General features: G+C 39.6%; 1 protein-coding gene and 1 long non-coding RNA gene across 2 annotated transcripts; both read left to right on the plus strand.

The window, feature by feature from the left end:
- The first annotated feature begins 202 nt into the window (after nucleotides 1–202).
- Nucleotides 203–5694, plus strand: LOC120440227. The gene is made up of 8 exons (XM_039612211.1): nucleotides 203–226; nucleotides 459–627; nucleotides 1581–1798; nucleotides 2178–2249; nucleotides 2731–2897; nucleotides 3002–3253; nucleotides 3510–4164; nucleotides 5600–5694. Exons 2-8 carry the CDS (start codon nucleotides 563–565, stop codon nucleotides 5692–5694), a joined length of 1524 nt encoding a protein of 507 aa, XP_039468145.1. The 5' UTR covers nucleotides 203–226; nucleotides 459–562.
- Nucleotides 5695–10368: 4674 nt separating this feature from the next.
- Nucleotides 10369–11166, plus strand: LOC120440202. Its single transcript, XR_005613065.1, has 3 exons — nucleotides 10369–10421; nucleotides 10705–10914; nucleotides 11017–11166. It is a non-coding gene; the product is annotated as an uncharacterized LOC120440202 (long non-coding RNA).
- Nucleotides 11167–19316: the final 8150 nt, after the last annotated feature.

The raw sequence follows: 19316 nt of genomic DNA on the forward strand, positions 1-19316 counted from the left end.
GACAGCTCAGTCCATTCCCCTGTCCATCAGTCAGATGATTCTCAAGTCCAACATCAGAATTGCAAAAAGTGCAAAGAACTGCATTTATTAGTCCAACTCCTCAAAAGGAAACTGAAAAGACTGAAATCCACTAAGGATAAACTTGGCTTCAAACCTCTCAGCCCCCCAAAGCGCCAGAAATTTGAAAGAAGAAAACCTGACCCAACAGCCCGGCTTCCTAAATTTGGTATGAATTCCTTGGCAAAAATGTTTTTTCTTCTGTAGTGTAATGTGAATTTTTATCACTGGTTGTTGTATTTAGGAACTCACATCCTACTAATTAAACAGATACTACTAATTAGCAATATCTTCCAAATATCCTTGTCAACCAATTGAATTAGAAGAATGTTTTCTGTACCTCATCAGTTTGTCATGACACTTCTAATTGCTACGTTGTTACTACACTTTATTTTAAACAGAGAAAGTCCTGAATGCTTGGTTTCAGCACATTTGTGGGACAAGTAAAAAGGACGTCGAAAATGCCAAACAACGGGTCTATCATGTCCGTACCTGGGCATATTTCATGTCTCACAATCAAGTCCCTGCAATGACGTTTGCATTTATGGACAACAGAGAAAGACTGACTGAGTACATTTTTTAAAATTTCTGTGATATATCAATCCGGTCTTTAAATGATGATGTGACAAATTCTGCTTCTGGGCCTAAAGTAGTCTGCATTTAATAAGGCTGTTGTGTTTTTAACATGTTTTAATGCTTTGTATCTTGTTCTATTTAATCTCAAAAAGACCCTAAAAATAGTCAGTGATTACTGTCAGCTTCTCTCGGTTTTTATTAAGCTCAGTTTTAAAACCCTTACGATGTAACTACAGCCTAGCCCATGCAGCAGCATATTATTGACTAACCTTGTGTTGTGGATGGATCTCGGTGGCTCTCCTGACTGAAGTTTTGTCCGTTTACAGCAACCTGCCATGCGACTGCATTTGCCCCTAATCACTGAGGACCCTCACATTAACTTTTCTCGAGTGGAAAAAAGTCCTCCATTCGTTAGCGTTCGTCCGCCAGCTTTACTGTTTATGTTATGCTAACATAGCTTTGTCGCACTAACGATCATGTAGCACATCTTTATATACCAGCTAGCCCAACTTCAGTAACCCTACAAAACTCACTGCTTTTACTTTGTTATCTTCACTGGAAGTGATAGCAGTACATTTTAATTTGTTTCATAAATCTCTTAGTCAGAACATGGTATATTATATTTAGATAGAAACTAGCAAGCTAACTCCCTGCTAACTTTTAACTCCGTTAAATATCATAAATTCTCTTTTCATGGATGCCTGGATGTTAAACTTACTTGTTACACCTGGTAGAGCAGCCACACTGATCATTTTATTACAGATGAAAGAACTTAGACAGTTTTTCAACTCTTTGTAATGCTGCAGTGATCATTTGACTTAGGGACCTGAAGCAGAGTTTGGGCCCAGACATGGCTTATGACGTCAGACTTAAAGACCAGATACAGTAATCTCAATAATATTACAGAACTGATTACTGATTTGTGTTTGTTTGTGGGCCTTTTTTAGATGGACAACTTATCTGAATAAATATGCTGTAACAACCAAAAGGATTTGGATTGGAAATGTGAGGGCGTTCTTGCAATTTCTGATTGATGCACAACTGCCAGAGGTCAGAGCCTCCCGTAAGGCTTTAAAGGGAACTTTATTTGCACTTCAGTCAGAAATGAAGAAGAGCAGAAGGGAGTTACAAACCCACAGGCAAGACATCCGGATCAAAAAATCACGTAAGATCCAACTTTACTACTTAGTTGTTACCTAGCATGTGCAATAAATAAATTATTTATAAATGTCATGATATCATGACTGTGATGTAGTGAGGAACAAGGACTCAAAATGTTATAATCTAAGTATAAATTCTATATAAGTATATGTTTTGTGCATTGTATACGTACAGTGGTATGCAAAAGTTTGTGCACCCCTGATGTTTTTCAGGATTTTTCTTTATAAATCATTGGTTGCTTGGATTAGCAATTTCAATTCAATATATCATAAAAATCTGTATTAGGTCTAAACTACAACCTGTTTTATATTTACAACATTGCATGCAGCATGAATGAGCATGACTGGAGCTGCAGGAACATGAACACATTCTGTGTCTTTTAGAAATGCTTGTAGATCCTGTCCACATCACTGATTTTCTCAAGAAAGCCACCACACACATCCCTGAAGCACTTGGTAAGTGTTTAGTTCATTTCTTCATAAAGACATCTCTAATAACCCCAATAATGTCTTTATTAATGAGAAATTATATAACATGTACTTACCATCTGTAATTGGTATGTATATATAATTCAGAATCTCAGATTTACAGAAATATATGACAGAACTTTTTGCTTTCAATTATAACAGACTGCTCATTTATAATCACTTCTTGGACTTTTGATTTTTGTTCAAATATATAATACATATACAAACAGCAGCATTTGTGATGTTTATATAGGATTATATTAGGGGGAATATATACCAGTATAAGGGATATAAGGGACATTGTGCTATTCTTAGTTAGTGTATTGTCTGTCATTGTTAATGCTTGTTTATAATGGAGCACTGTAACGAAAAATAATTTCCCCTAGGGATCAATAAAGTATTCTGATTCTGATTCTGATACTGCCCTACCCCTTGTGTCTTACCGTGCAACCTCTATGTTACTCAATAGTCGAGCTTGAGAAAAATCCCACAACTGAGAACCTAGACTGGTTCTATGGTCTTCTGGCTGGATTTGTCATCTGTACAACTGGGCACAGAAGAGGCGTCATATCAAATATGACAGTTGAGGAAGTTGGCACTGCTGAAGCGGATGGTGATGGCCGGCGGATAATCAGAGTAAAGTCATTAAGAAATTTTTTCTCTCCCTGATTAAAAATTTTTTCTTACCAGCGACATCAATGACTGTATGCAATGTAATTTAGTTGCTGATTCTTTTACAGGTAAAAGAGCACAAGACCAAAGAAACATTTGGCCATGCACTTGTTCCCCTAACGAAAGACGAATACATATGGTTTCACCGCTTTGTGTACCACCGCCACAGATACCTTGGTGGATCATCACAATTGATTTTTGCCAACACCCATGGAGGACCTTATTGTAAGACGTTGACTTCATTTCAAGATGCATGGAGGAAGTTTGGTATCCCAGGAAAACCAACCTTCTCTATGATTAGGAGCAGCATCAGCACTTTTGTGAGTAGTTTCCACTTTATGGTGATTCAGTGTTTTTTCCTTCCTATCCTTTTAGAGGGATGATATGAAACAGTCACCCTTCCTTTAAAAAAAGGGTTCTACTCCCAGTGTTTTAATGTTGAAAGGACATTTTTTTTTCTTTATATTGTCTTCTGTTGTATTTCTTTTTGTGGTTCTGTCCTTAGCTCTGTAAATCTCCTTGAAAATGTCAAATGTTAGTGCAATTAATAACATTATTTAATGTTTACATTTGTAGAGTGGGCGATCCTTGGGAACCCAAAGCAAGGTACAAGTCCACCGGATGATGTGTCATTCTGACGCAACCGCGGCGAGATTTTATGAGGCAGATTTAAACTTTGACGAAGCCTTCAAGTGCCGCAACAATGCTGCAAAGGCACTTGCTGTGAACAATAGAACCAGAGACTCTGAGGAATCTGCAACCTCAGAAGACAATGAAGATGTGTTGCAGAGAAGATATTCTGGACCAAAGAAAAGAAAGTCTAGTCAAAATGCCACAAGACGAGAAATTGTGAAAAAGAAGACCAAACAGCATGCAAACACCATTGACACAGACAGCAGCAAAGATGAACGTAACAATGAAGTCAGGAAAATCATTGACCTGACAGCAGGAAACACATCTGGAAAACACCCACATAAACAGAGTGGCAGGGGAAGAGGAGAAGTGAGGGTAGAAGAAGACACAACAGGTGATGAAGATATGCCAGGGATGGTGACTACAGAGAGTAGTGAAGGTGAAGATTATGATGATAACTGTGAACACACTGACCTTACAGCAGCAGGTACATTGGGATCCACCAAAGGTAAAGATAATGCTAAAGAAAAAGGAAAAGCCACAAAGGACACAGGACACTTGTATAGTCATACTCAATTTCTTAAAAAGAAGAATAAATGTTGGGAATCTCCTAAAATTATGTCAGAAAGAATTGCAATCCAAAGAAAATTGCAAAAAGTTGTTAGACCAAAGGAAACAACTGAGGGTGTGAACCAAACACAGACGGAGACAAGAGATGAAGACAATAATGCCTTGAGGCCAGAAAGCTTGAGTGAAGATGAAAACAGTATACAAACAGTGACTACAGATAATGAAGAAGACAAAGCTGAAGATGAAAATGGTCTCTTGTTGAACACAACAGACATAGACCAAGATGCTTCCAGTGGACTAGTGAGAAGAACTACAGAAAAAATCAAAGCTTTGAGCAGAGAGGATATAGGCAAAAATAAAAATGAACCACAGACAAAGACGACAACTAAGGAAAATGGCCATTTGAGAGCAGAAGGAACAACTAAAAACAAAGACACAGTTAGAGTAAAAGAAGATGGTCCTTGGACTAGCTATGAGTCTCCATTGGCACACCCAAAAAAGAGGAAAAAGTCTCTAACGCAGAAAAGGTCTTTGACAAAGTGTGATGAAAGCAAAGAAACAGAGCAAGAAGGCAACAAGCAAGAAAGAAAAAGACCAAAGAGCCTGACTGCAAGACAGCTGTTAAGTCCAAAGATGCTCAGAAGTAACAAGAACAAAGACCCACCTAAAGATACCAACAAAAGACAAAAAGCCATAAAAAAGACTCAGAGGAAAAGATAAAAAAAGTTTTTTTCGTTGTTTTTGATTTTACTTTGATGTTTGTTTTACTACATTTTTGAAAACAGTATGATCATGTGGGTTTTTTGATTTTTACTTATTTTACACAGACGCTCTGACTGTTTTTTTTGTTTGTTTTTTTTTTGTTTTTAGATTTTACTCATTTTGGTCATGTGAGGTCTTTTTGTTATGTTTAAGTATTGTTTTTATTTTTTACTTTTAAAATTTAACTTTTTTTTTTTAAAAAAGGACAAATACTGATATACATAAGTTCTTGACAACAAATGCCAAATGCAATAATAAAGACTTTTCTGTTCAATTTGAAAATTGTGTGTATTCGTTTGCTTGTCAATCATTATTCATTGACTTCATTGTAATTCCAAATAACTCACATTTTATACAGGCAAGGCTGCTAAAGGATGATATGTAGATGTCATTAATTACATTAGCTGGATTAACACAAAAGAAAAGAAGAAAAGGATGAAGAAGATTGACAGGCAACAAGAGAAGCTAGAAAGTTTTGCTGAGGATTGTATATCGCTGCCATTGCCCAAACTGAGCAGTCATATTTCACCTCAGTTGAACGCCTCCACACCCTCTCAACTGCCTTCCATAACCACGCCACCATCACTTCACCTGCCTGTTTCTGATACATCATGGCCAAATCTACCGCCAGTCTGCTCCACCACCATCTCCCCCGCCTGCAGCTGCTACACCATCATCACCATTGGTTCAACTGTCTGCAGCTGTGGCGCTACCGGAGGGGCCCGCTCTGCCTGAGGGGGTCAGCGTGCAGGAATGGCCTGCAAAGTCAGAGCTGGAGGTCAGCGCGCCCCAGTGACCTGCTAAGTCGGAGCTGGAGGTCAGAGCACTGGAGGGACCTCCACGTCCAGCATGGCCTGCTCATCACGAACCACCTGCCGTGCTTCACCGTTGCCCATTGGAACTGCTACATGGCAGTCCACCATTGCTCCTTCGCTACCACCGGACCCGTGGTCGGACACCAGAATTGCAACGACACTGCAGCCAGGTCCTGACCGTGAAAAAGTTAGTCAGAAAAAGATATCTAATTAGTTGGTGATTGACTATTCATTGTCAGATGTGAATGCAATTCAATTCAATTTTGTTTATATAGTGACAAATCACACCAACAGTTGTCTCAAGCTGCTTAATTTAAGGTTAAGACCCGAAAATAATACAAAGAAAACAGAAACAAACTGATGATGGCCATCATGAGCAAAGGCTTTGGGGATAGTGGCAAGGAAAACCTCCCTTTTAACAGGTGAGATCAATTTATTCACTTCCATTAACAGACGTTCCAATAACTGGATAAAAATTCCTTTTTTCTGTCATTGTTAGTGTCGATCATTCCACCTACCTTCTCCACCACATCACACTGATCAGATGGTAATGCCTTTCACCCTGGTTTATCTCTGACATCAGCACCAACTATTCTTTTACGTTTTTTGTTTGAAGTTATTTTATTGGAGTATCTACCAGCAGGAATTTTGAGAATCAAAGATAACTTTAACAAGGTGTGATTTCAAATGAGTTAAATGTTGCACTAATAAGATTCTGAAAAGCTGTTAATATTTTAATTTAATTTAATTACATTTAGTTTATTTTAATTATATAAAAGATTCCAAACGAGTCATCTTCCATTCCAAGTACTGGTACCATCCACTATGTTGGCAAATTAGATCGTGCGATTGGCTGAAGGATCTGTCTCGTCATAAACTTTGGGGGAGGAGCAATAACGTCAGAGTGTGATGAGAGTACAGCAGACTGGCAAAGATTTGTTTCAAGGTAAGTGCAATCCTAATCACTAACTCTTTCATTTTGTTATGATCCTAATCCTTGGTCCTTCCAATGATACAATACAAATAGCTAAACTTCCATAATTTCCGTCCCTGTCCCTGAACATTCCAGTTATATAATATACATCACTAATGCTTCCAACATTGTGTCCTCTGTATGCAGTGTGTCTTTGGAAACATGCCACGCTATGTGCACCAAACATCTTAACTGCATTTAATGTTTTTGTTTATATTTTACGTATTTTTTTAAAAGAATTTCTCTTTCAACACAGTATTGCAAGTCCTTAGTCAAGTGGGCTCCTTACAAGAAGAGGAAAATGGATAGAAGAGCGAGGACTCCAATTCCTGAGGACCCTGTGAAAAGCAATAAACCACCACTGGTGGAAAAAGATGACCTGGAGTCACAGGATGAAACTAGGAAGTTGGAGATTTCTGAAGCCGTTAAAGAGCCTCAGTCCAGCAATGATGGTGTGCCAGTGAATGTAAGTTAACAGAGTAACACAGCCAACAAGAAATGAAATATCAGATGAAATGAGTTACTGCAACAAATACTAAGAATCTCCTCTCTTCATTTGTCTTTGCAGGCAGACGATGTTGCTGATGGGAAAGGAAAATGACTGCCAATAAAGACACACAAACATAGCTACACACACACAAGCATGCATGCACCTGCACACAGATGTTCATATACAACAATGTTCAGATAAAGTTCAATAAAGTTCTTGTTGTTCAACGGCAAAATCCTGTGTTTTCTTTCTCACACTGATGGAGGATGGGAAAAGTCAACAGTCATTGTATTCAAAAAGAATATAATGCAAAGATTTGCAGCTGAATGTAAGAAGCAGCATTGTAATGTAATCCTTATATAATACTATTGTATACCTACTGACTACCTGAAGCACTATAGATAAAAAGTCCCATTTTAACTGTGGATTCAAACGATCCTTTATTCAAAAAAATGTTTATTCTTTTCTTTGTAATTCCAGATTAAAGTTATAGTACACTAACAAGATTCCTAAAGGATGATAACCAAATGCTATTCATTAGGTTTGTTGAATTAATTACACAAAATTCCTAAGAAATCATCCCTGATTCCAAGTTACAGTGTCCTGCAATGTGTTGCAGAAATGGATTGTCTGATTTGCTAATCAAGAGTGATGTCAGAGTGATGTCACCAGAAGTCCCGAGAGGTGTGATTTGGTAAATGGTAAGTCTAATCACAATTCCTTCTATCCAAATGACTAATTCTATTTTTTTTTAAATCCTTATCCCTACAGCTTCCAATTTTAGAATACAAATCAATAATAATTCTTTCAATTCCAATTTTGTCACTCTAATTCATAGATCTTCCACTTATTGAATAGAAATTACTAATCCTTCCAAGATACTAATGTATATTTCATCTGTGTGCAGCTTATCTTTGGAAATTTGGTCTTTTGTTCCTTCTTATTCCTCCTGTGAGAATTTCAGGTATGTGCCAGTGTGTTAGATCTACACCTGTTTGATTTCTCAGATTGAGTGATCTGAACTGATGCTCCTGAAATGTCATTTGTAATTCCTGCAGTGAAAATGCAGATGCAATGCGTTGCTCAAAATGAAGCACCCTTTGGTCAAATCCAGAGCCAGCAGGCTGAACATCCTGTAGCAGAATCTTGCAGGCAAGAGCAATTTCTCTTATACACTGATATTTTACACATTATAATAAATCCAATGATTTTTACATTTTGTTTGTATAAACTGATAACTTTCAGGTGCAGATGTGGACGTTTGGACAAACTGTTCATGTGGATAATGCTCATTGCTGTTTTTGCGATCATTGCACTCTACGTGATCATTTTGCTACTGCTTTATTACAACAACAAATTTTCATGAGTTCATCCACAAACCACTGAGCAAAAGACAATAAAGGTTTTGTTGTTCAATGTCAAAATACGTAGTCTTCATTCTCACACTGGGTTAATGCGGGATGTCAAAGGTTGTGTAACATCAAGATTTATGGTGATTCAAACTGCAGACAAGAAAAGAAAACTACAGGTGAATCCAAATGTGATGCTCATTGTTGTTCCCAAGACTAAGTAAAAAATGGAGTGTAATATATTTGTACTAATATTTAGCTGTTAGACTACTAAATGCTGACAGGGGTCGTTTGTATTCATATTTATGATTATTAATTTCTATAGGTTGTGTGAATGAGCAGACAAAAATGGCCCTTTTTGGGATTAATAAAGTTATCTGATCATGATTAATAATATAAATACTACTACTACTAATAATAGCAGCTTAGTAAAAAAAGAAAAAAAAACTTTGGGCATTTGTGCAACATTTTATTTAATACTACAGAGTCAAAGTTTATTGATCTCTTTTACAAAGTATAATTTCAAATAAAATGATTCCTAATGATAGCTGTGCAAAGTTGTATTAGTTACACATAAAATTCCTAATGGGTATTCCTATTTTCCAAGATCCAGTATCCTATGAAGGACATCAGATTTCAGTTCTCTTATTCGCTGAACGGTTGTTGTATAACAGCAAACTTTGGGGGAGTGGCAGTGGAAACATGCTCGAATTAGGAGTCCATGTTGTTACCTTTTAGCAGAAGATGGAGAAGATGGATTTATTTGAAGGTTCTCCAATCAGAGTTAGTGGATCAAGCTGGAACCAGGGAGGTTGTTGCAGCTCTTCAGGGGTCTCAGTTTCAGAGCAATGATGTTCCATCCACTGTAAATTCATGGAGCACAGGAACACAACAAATCAATAATAATAAAAAAAAAAAAGATTGCAAAAGACACTTAGAATCGCCACCATAAATTTGTCTTTGCAGCTAAGGAGTGCTAATGATGGGAAAGAAAAATGATTGCTAGGCAAGACATACAAACATGACCACCACACACACACACACACACACACACACACACACACACACACACACACACACACACACACAAAAGATCAAAAGCTATGGTGACAGCAGCAAGGAAAACCTCCCTTTTAACAGGAAGAAACCTCCAGCACTACCAGGCTCACGGAGGGGCTGCCATGTGCTGTGATGTGTTGTATTCATAATACTATTTCCTTTGTAGTATTGTCTTTTCTATTTTTATTTTAAATGTCATTGTTTTTCTGTCACTCTTAGTGTGGTTCATTCCACCTACGTTCTCCTAATCTCCACATCACACTGATCAGATGGCGATGCCTTTCACCCTGGTTTATCTCTGACATCAGCACCAACTATTCTGTTGTTCTTATGATTTTTTCCTACATTGCAACATAACTTTGTATGTCCAATAGCCATATAAGAAATTAGTCTAACTATAAATTGTAATATATAAATTACATTAAACTGTTCCGTTCCTGCAGTTGTTATTTTTTACTTACATGTAGTTAGTGTACTGCTGCCAATGAGTTCATAAAAATGTCTGTTTGAAGTTATTTTATTGGAGTATGTACCAGCAAGAATTTTGAGAATCAAAGATCATTTTAACAAGGTGTGATTTCAAATGAGCTAAATGTTGCACTAACAAGATTCCCAAAAGCTGTTAATATATTAATTTAATCATATTTAATTTATTTTAATTACAGAAAAGATTCCAAACGAGTCGTCTTCTATTCCAAGTACTGGTACCCTCAACTATGTTGGCAAATTAGATCATGTGATTGGCTGAAGGATCTGTCTCGTCATGAACTTTGGGGGAGGAGCAATAACGTCAGAGTGTGGTGAGAGTACAGCAGACTGGCAAAGATTTGTTTCAAGGTAAGTGCAATCCTAATCACTAACTCTTTCATTTTGTTATGATCCTAATCCTTGGTCCTTCCAATGATACAATACAAATAGCTAAACTTCCATAATTTCCGTCCCTGTCCCTGAACATTCCAGTTATATAATATACATCACTAATGCTTCCAACATTGTGTCCTCTGTATGCAGTGTGTCTTTGGAAACATGCCACGCTATGTGCACCAAACATCTGGACTGCATTTAATGTTTTTGTTTATATTTTACGTATTTTTAAAAAATAATTTCTCTTTCAACACAGTATTGCAAGTCCTTAGTCAAGTGGGCTCCTTACAAGAAGAGGAAAATGGATAGAAGAGCGAGGACTCCAATTCTTGAGGACCCTGTGAAAAGCAATAAACCACCACTGGTGGAAAAAGATGACCTGGAGTCACAGGATGAAACTAGGAAGTTGGAGATTTCTGAAGCTGTTAAAGAGCCTCAGTCCAGCAATGATGGTGTGCCAGTGAATGTAAGTTAACAGAGTAACACAGCCAACAAGAAATGAAATATCAGATGAAATGAGTTACTGCAACAAATGCTAAGAATCTCCTCTCTTCATTTGTCTTTGCAGGCAGACGATGTTGCTGATGGGAAAGGAAAATGACTGCCAATAAAGACACACAAACATAGCTACACACACACAAGCATGCATGCACCTGCACACAGATGTTCATATACAACAATGTTCAGATAAAGTTCAATAAAGTTCTTGTTGTTCAACGGCAAAATCCTGTGTTTTCTTTCTCACACTGATGGAGGATGGGAAAAGTCAAATCTGGGATCACCATCAACAGTCATGGTATTCAGAGGAATATAATGCAAGGATTTGCAGCTGAATCATAACGTGAGGAGCAGCATTGTAATGTAATCCTTCTCATATAATACTGTTATATACCTACTGACTACTTGAAGCACTTTAGATTAAAAGTCCCATTTTAACTGTAGATTAAAACAACACTTAAAAAAAAAACAAGTTTAATCATCTCTTTGAAAAGGTGTAATTCCAGATCAAAGTTACAGTACACTAATAAGATTCACAAAACAGATTCACTGAATGTTATTTATTATAATTACAGAAAAGACTCCAAGTGAATCATCTTCAATTCCAAGTACTAGTACCTGGTAATATAGGCAGAAATAATCATGCGATTGGCATAAAGGTTTGTGTAGTGATGAGTTTGGGCAGGAGGGGCAGTGATGTGTGGTGAGAGTACAGCAGACTGAAAAAGGTTTGTTTCAGGGTAAGTCTAATCAAAATCATGTTTCATTTTTTTATGATCTCAATCTCTAGTCCTTCAAATTTTATAAAAAAAAAAAAACAATAATTCTTCCATTTTTTTCCCATTCTAATATTTAGATCTTCCACCTATAGAATAAAAATCACTACTTCTTCCAAGATAGTAATGATTATTTCCTCTTTCCTCTTTCCTATCTCATCTTTGAAAACTGGTCTTTGTCACAGGCAGAAGGAAGGAAGACCAATGTCAGGTATCTTCAAGTGTTAGTTCTACATATGTTTGATTTCTAAAATTCTGTGTCCAAACTGATATTCCTAAGATTTTCATTTGTGCTTCATGCAGTGAAAATACGGTTGCAAAGTGCTGACAATGAAGCATGCATTGGTCTGAGCCTACAAGATGAGAATCGTACAGGAGAACTTTGCAGGCAAGAGTAGTTTGTCTTTGTTATACAGAGATACTTTCTCTCTCCCTCCCTCTCTCTCACTCACCATCTCTCTCTCTCACCCTCCAGTGTGTCTCTTTGTCCTCCCCGTTTTGTCATGTGTGTAATTGCCCTTAGCTGTATCTCCCGGCTGTTCCTTGTTCTCCTTGTGTATTTATTGTTTGTCCTTACCTCCGTTTGTTGTCGCGTCATCCCCTCCCAGTGTGTGTTTTCTTCGCCCTCCTAGTTCCCTGTGTTCCCAGTGTAGGTCCCTCGTGTCTCTGGTTTTTGATTTGAGTTTCTTGTTTGTGGCTCCTTGTTTTGGTTTAGTACCTGTGTGTTTTTTCAGGCAATAAAGCTGAGTTCATCCCTCCTCGTGTATGAGTCCTGTGTTTGGGTTCTATTTCCTGTCAGCCACACAGTGAAACGTTACAAATTTGGGGCAGTACCAACAGTTATGATAGTCAAACACTATGTAATGGAAAAAATTGCACAAAAATGAGTCAAAATGTGATGGGCCAGAATTATAATGTACTCACATGTATACATAGTGTAATTGTAAACTTACTAATCATTTTAGGCCTTTTAGACAGCAAGTCACATTTAAATCACACTTTAACATGGAACTTTATTCAAAACAAATTATGTTATTTCTTTCACAATGTGGATTTCCAAATGAGTCACATTTCACACTAATGTGATTCCTAAAGGATGACATGCAAATTAGTAGATTTGATTACACAGTTACTTTAATGACACATACAATTCCTCAGAAGTCATCCTCAATTCCAAGTCACAGTGTCTTATAACAGACAGCGGAAATCGATCATCTGATTTGCTAGTAGATAGTGATGTCAGAGTGATGTCAGCTAAAGTCTAGACAAGAACGATTTGTTAACTGGCGAGTCCAGTCAGCATTCTATTTATCCCAATTACTAATTCTTCTGTTTTTTGTTTCGTTTTTTTTATCCCAATCAGTAGGCCTTCCAATTTAGACATACAAATCAACAATTCTTCCAATTTTTCTACTGTAATCTTTAGATCTTCCACTTATAGAATAAAATCACTACTTTTTCCAAGATAGTGATAATTATTTCCTCTGTATGCAGCTTATCTTTGGAACTGGTCTCTGTCACAAGCAGAACAATAAGGACGAACAATGTCAGGTATGTACAAGTGTTGGTTCTACATATGTTTGATTTCCTCAGATTCAGTGGTCCCAAATGATATTCCAATGTTTTTATTGAAAAATTCATTGTGCTTCATGCAGTGGAAATATGTTTGCAAAATGCTGACAATGAAGCACGCATTGAGCCTACAAGATGAGAATCCTAGAGGAGAACTTTGCAGGCAAGAGCAGTTTGTCTTTGTTATACAGAGATACTTTCCACAATAAAAGAATACATCCACTAACATGTATATCCTATCCTCATAAAAGTTTTAGGTGTGCATGTGGGCAAATAATGGATCCATTGACCTGTTGGATACACTTACATCTGCTGCTGCGATCACTTTATTCTCTGCAGTGGTCTTGCTCCTGCTCCACTTCAACAAATACATCTAATTAAACAAATGCACATTAAAAGGAAGTTCAATAAAGTTTTTTTCTCTTTAAAAACATTTGTATTCATTCTTACACTGGGTTAATGGAGGATAGCAAAGTCCAGTTTGTGTAACATTAAGACATTATCATTTTTTTTGTAGATTTTTACTCATATTTAGCTGTTAGACTACTTAATGCTGACAGGGGTCATTCAGATTCATATTTATGATTAATAATTTTTATAGATTGTGTGAGTAAGCAGAAAAAAATGCCCTATTTCGGATTAATAAAATTATCTGTTCCTGATTAATATATATATTACTACTACCACTATTATTAATAACAGCAACTTCGATAACAAGCTTTTGTTTATGTGGACATTAGTACAACACTTTATTCAATACTACAGAGTCAAAGTTCGATTTTTTTACAACGTATACTTTCAAATAAAAAAAAAAAAAATCTTAATGGTAGTTGTGCAAATCTGGTTAATTAAGTTAGTTGTATTAGTTACAGATAATATTCCTATTGGGTATTCCTACTTTCCAAGGTCCAGTATCCTATAAAATAAACAGCAGAATTCGGTTCTCTGATTGGCTGAAAGATCATTTTGTCGCAGGGATCCCAGGGGCTATGTTGTCTGTCTAGTAGGGTCTCCCATAGCAAATTCGTCCTGGGTGAGGGACCACACAAAGAGCAATTGAGAAGAAACTTATTAGAATATCACTGAGGAAACAGTTTCCCCTTCACAGGATAGGGTTGTCGGGGCCCCAGCCTGGAGCCAGGCTCGGGGAGGTGCCCGAGGGTGAGCGTCTGGTGGCCGGTCGTTAGTCCATGGGGCCCAGCCGGGCATAGCCTGAAAAGAGGACATGGGCCCCTCTTCCTGCAGGCCCACCACCCACAGGAGGGGTTATAGGAGTCGCATGCATGTGTACCGTGTACCGGGCGGCGGCCAAAAGTGGAAGCCCTGGCAGACTGATCCCAAGACTACCAAGACTGTCAATTGGGACATGGAATGCCACCTCTCTGGCAGGGAAGGAGATATAGTTGGGCTCACCTCAACGCAGGGCTTGGGCTCTGGAAACAGTCTCCTGAAGAGGGGCTGGAGTCTGTCTCAGTCCAGAGTTGCCCCTGTAAGAGACGGCGGGCTGGGGTGGGTTTTCTAATGTCCCCTCGACTTGCTGTCTGTACATACCGTACCATGTCACCTTGGACAACACACTGCCAACATTTACACAATATGTGGCCTGTCCCACCTGGGGGGAGAGAATCTTAGATCTGCTCTACACTAATGCCAAGAATGCATACAGCTTCTCCTCTCTCTCCACACTGGTAGTAGGGCTGGGCCATATCATACCGTTCATGGTAATACTGGTATAATGTTGGGCAACGATAAGAAAATTAAATGTAAAATACAATATGGGTGAAACGTGCATTCGCATTGCCTTTGTTTTCATATGCACATGGTGGAAAAAGCATGGCGGTGACGGAGAATAAGAAGGTTGAAAGCGGATTGTGGAATGAAACGGATGAACCAGAATTGGTTTGTAAAAATGCTGCAACTTCAGTGGTGTGGAACTGGTTTAGCTTTCATCCGTTAGATACACAACAAAGCACTATTTCTGGTAGAGCATGCTAGCGGGCCGTCATTATTACCGTGTTTTTTGGAAAATACGGCACACTTAAAATTAATCCTTTAATTTTTCTGAAAATCGACAGTGCCCCTTATAATCCCGTGTGCCTTATGTATGAATTCTGGTTGTGTTTACTGACCTCGAAATGATTTTATGTGGTACATGATGCTTGAAAATCTGTGAAATGTTTTAGTACGACTTTGCTAAGCTACGAACCCGCACCGCTTGATGGATTGTCGAAGCATTACAGCTACCGTAGACATGAGCCTTGCGGAGTGATACGTACTGTGCTTCAACATAATATTACTGTGTGTATAACCTCTTTTTAAGTGTTGTGGATATTATACATGGTTATGCTGAGGATATGTCGGCCAATTTCCACTGGAAATGCCTTTTGGCATCAGCTGCGTGTTTAAGTGAAAATACATGTTTTCATACATTTTTAAAATATAAAACATCAATGTATGTTTTTTTTCTAATAAAGTTGTTGAGTTGTAAAGTATTTTGTCTATTGTCATTATATCGTCAGTTATATCGTTATCACAAATTTTTAAATGTATATCGTGATAAATATTTTTGGTCATATCGACCTGCTCTACTGGGTCAGTCAGATCACAATCTGATTGACCTCACCACCTGCTCTGGTGCCGATTGTGAGGACAGAACCATCCTGAGAAGCATCAGGAGGTGGTCACAGGAGGTCTTAGCAGAACTACAGGGCTGTTTTGAGGTACATAATTTCTCTAGGGATTAATAAGGTATTCTGATTCTAATGACAGAAAGCAGACACTGCGATAACATCAAAGTTTCAAAGATTTATTTAACAGCATGCTAGGGGAAACAGGTTTGTGTCCATGATTAAGGAAAAGCAGGCTGGTAGAGCAAGTGAGGCACATGAGAAGAAAACTTCACAGTGAAAAGCTAAAAATGGAAAAATACAGAGTCTAGACTTGTAACCACATATAGTGTTGAAGGAATCTGATGACAAGTGGATTGAGAATTTGTCTTTGGAGCATGGATGTCCAGCCAATGGCCTGGAAAGCTGCCGGTAACGGTGTGCTGAACGTGGCTCAGACGAGGCAGGACCAGACAAGGCAGTAACAACCACAGGCGATGTGGCCGTCACACACGGTGGAGCCGGTGGTGGCGCTGCAGGCAACGGCATGGGAGCTGCAGATGGTTGCTGAAAGGACTCACCAGAGTCATCAGCGGACACAAGGTGCTGAAGCAATTCCTCAGATCCTTCAGCAGGGACTGAAGATGTCTGGAGCATCTCCTCAGGCCCCCCAGCACAGGCAGATGGCTGAACGGGCCCCTGGGACCTTCTAGCGGGAACAGAAGACAGCTGAACAGGCCCCTCAGATCATCCAGCAGAGGCAGATGGCTAAACAGGCCCCTCAAACCCTCTAGCAGGTACAGAAGATGGCTGAACGGGCCCTTTGGACCATCCAGCGGGAACAGAAGATGGCTGAACGGGCCCCTCAGACCTTCTAGCGGGAACAGAATATGGCTGAATGGGCCCTCAGACCATCCAGTGGAGACAGAAGACATTTTGTCCCAGTGGACAAAAGGAGGTGTTAGCCATGCTCTCCAGAGCCCCCAGCGGACACAGGGAAGTGCTTGCTGGGCTCTCCTGGGAGCCACGGAGTGCTGGATTAGCTCACCTGAGTCACCAGCAGGAGCAGATGCAGGGGCAGTAGGTGTGGGGACGCCTGGCTGTATAGGTAGCTGAATTGATGGTTGAGTTGAAGACTGAACTAATGACTGTACTGACTGTTGAGTTAATACCTAAACTAGTGATTGAACCATAGGCTGCATTAATGATTGAACTGCACACTGGGGAGAAGGTTGAGCTGCACACTGGGGAGAAGGATTAGCTGCACACTGAGCAGGTCGCTGAACCGCAGACAATGGAGCAGGTACCTGAACTGCAGGCTGCGCTAAAGCGCTAAGACCAGGAGACTGGGCTGGCACTGGAACACGAGCCCAAGCTGGCGACTGAACTGCAGACAGCTGTACTAGAAAACCACAACCAGAATATATAGGATTAATAATAACAGACACAAAACGCTGGGTCAAATGAACCAGGACCATGACAGGTGATTGATTACACATAGCCAGATGTGAACTCAATTCAGTTTTGTGTATATAACGCCAAGTGACACAAACATTTGCTTTGAGCTGCCTAATAATTTAAGGTAAAGACCCTTACAATAATACAAAGAAAAAAGAAAACTGAGTATGAGCAAAGGGTTTGATGACAGCTGCAAGGAAAACCTCCCTTTTAACAGGAGAAACCTCCAGCAGTACCATGCTCAGGAAGGGTCTGCCATCTACTGTGACCAACTGGAAGACAGGATGAAGCCTCACTGTGAAAGACAGCCAGGAATTAATAATGACTAATATTCAAAATGCAAAGACGTGTATATACACATAGCAATTGAAAAAAGAAGATGGAAAAAGAAACACTCTACGCTTCTCTTGAGACTAACTTAAGCATTTCTATGATTGAAGGTTTAGAAGATCATTTCCAAACTACTTAAGATTTATAGGCTATAAACTGTTCCATTAGGTCATGAATATTGGCCTTTTCAAATGAAAGAAACTATTTTCTCAGGATTGCCCTAACTTCCCTTGAAAGCCATTTGACTACTAGGATGTAATTTCATTATCAGAATTCACCTACCTGACATCTCACTCTGATCCACAGCCCTCTCAACCTCCTAACCTCAAAGGATTTTTATAAATTTCTATAAGTTACATTGACTTGCACTGACAGCTATTCCATAATCAGAATCAGAATGACAGAAACCAGCATTTAATTTCCTAATCAGAACTAAGGATAACATATTAACATTAATTTCTTTGTTGAGAACACTGTGCCTACCAAGAAGATACAGTGTTTCTCAAACAATAAACCGTGGGTCACCCCAGAACTGAAGGCCCTGCTGAACAAGAAGAAGAGTGCTTTCTGGTCGGGAGACAAGGAGGAACTTAAGAAAGTCCAAAAGGATCTTAAATACAAGATCCGAGAAGGCAAGGAGGCAAGGAGTGCTTCAGGAGGAAGATGGAAAACCAACTCCAACAGAAAAATGTCAGAGAAGTCTGGAGGAACATGAAAAAAACTCTCTGGACACTTCCAGGACAATGGAGGAGCCACAGTGTCTGCTGGCCGGGGGTGGGCTAACGACTTGAATCTGTTTTTTAACAGATTTGACAATGGCCCACTTATCACCTCTCCCACCCCCCAGGTTCCATTAACCCCCCTCCAGTTGCCGCCCCCCCCCCCTCCGGGTACAATGCCATTGTCACCTGAGCTCTCTGCTTCACCCCTATCCACACATCTACCCACAACAAAACCAGCCCCACCCCCCACTCCAGCCCAGCCTCACATCTACTTCACAGCTGATCAGGTGAGAAATCAGCTCAAGAGGACGAAGGCAAGGAAGGCAGCAGGTCCGGATGGAATCTGCTCCAGACTGCTCAGGGACTGTGCAGACCAGCTCTGTCAGGTGGCCCTGTACATCTTCAACCTGAGCCTGAGCCTGGAGAGGGTTCCTGAACTGTGGAAGACTTCCTGTGTGGTTCCGGTGCCAAAAATCGCACACCCCAGGGAGCCCAACCACTTCAGGCCTGTTGCCTTGACTTCTCATCTGATGAAGACCATGGAAAGGCTCATCCTGCACCACCTTCAGCCACTGGTGGGTTCAGTGATGGACCCCTTGCAGTTCGCCTACCGTTCTGGAATTGGGGTGGATGACGCTGTCATCTACCTGGTACACCGATCCCTCTCTCACCTAGAGCAGGCGGGGAGCACTGTGAGGATCATGTTTTTTGACTTCTCCAGTGCTTTCAACACCATCCAACCTGCACTACTGAGAGGGAAGCTGGAGGGAGCCGGAGTAGGCAAACAGCTGACTGCATTGGACCATCGACTACCTTACCAACAGACCACAGTATGTGAGGCTCCATGACTGTGTGTCCGAGGTGGTAATATGCAGCACGGGAGCACCACAGAGCACGGTTCTCTCA

This window comes from Oreochromis aureus, linkage group 5, assembly GCF_013358895.1.
Source record: "Oreochromis aureus strain Israel breed Guangdong linkage group 5, ZZ_aureus, whole genome shotgun sequence".
In the NCBI taxonomy this organism is placed as follows: Eukaryota; Metazoa; Chordata; class Actinopteri; order Cichliformes; family Cichlidae; genus Oreochromis; species Oreochromis aureus.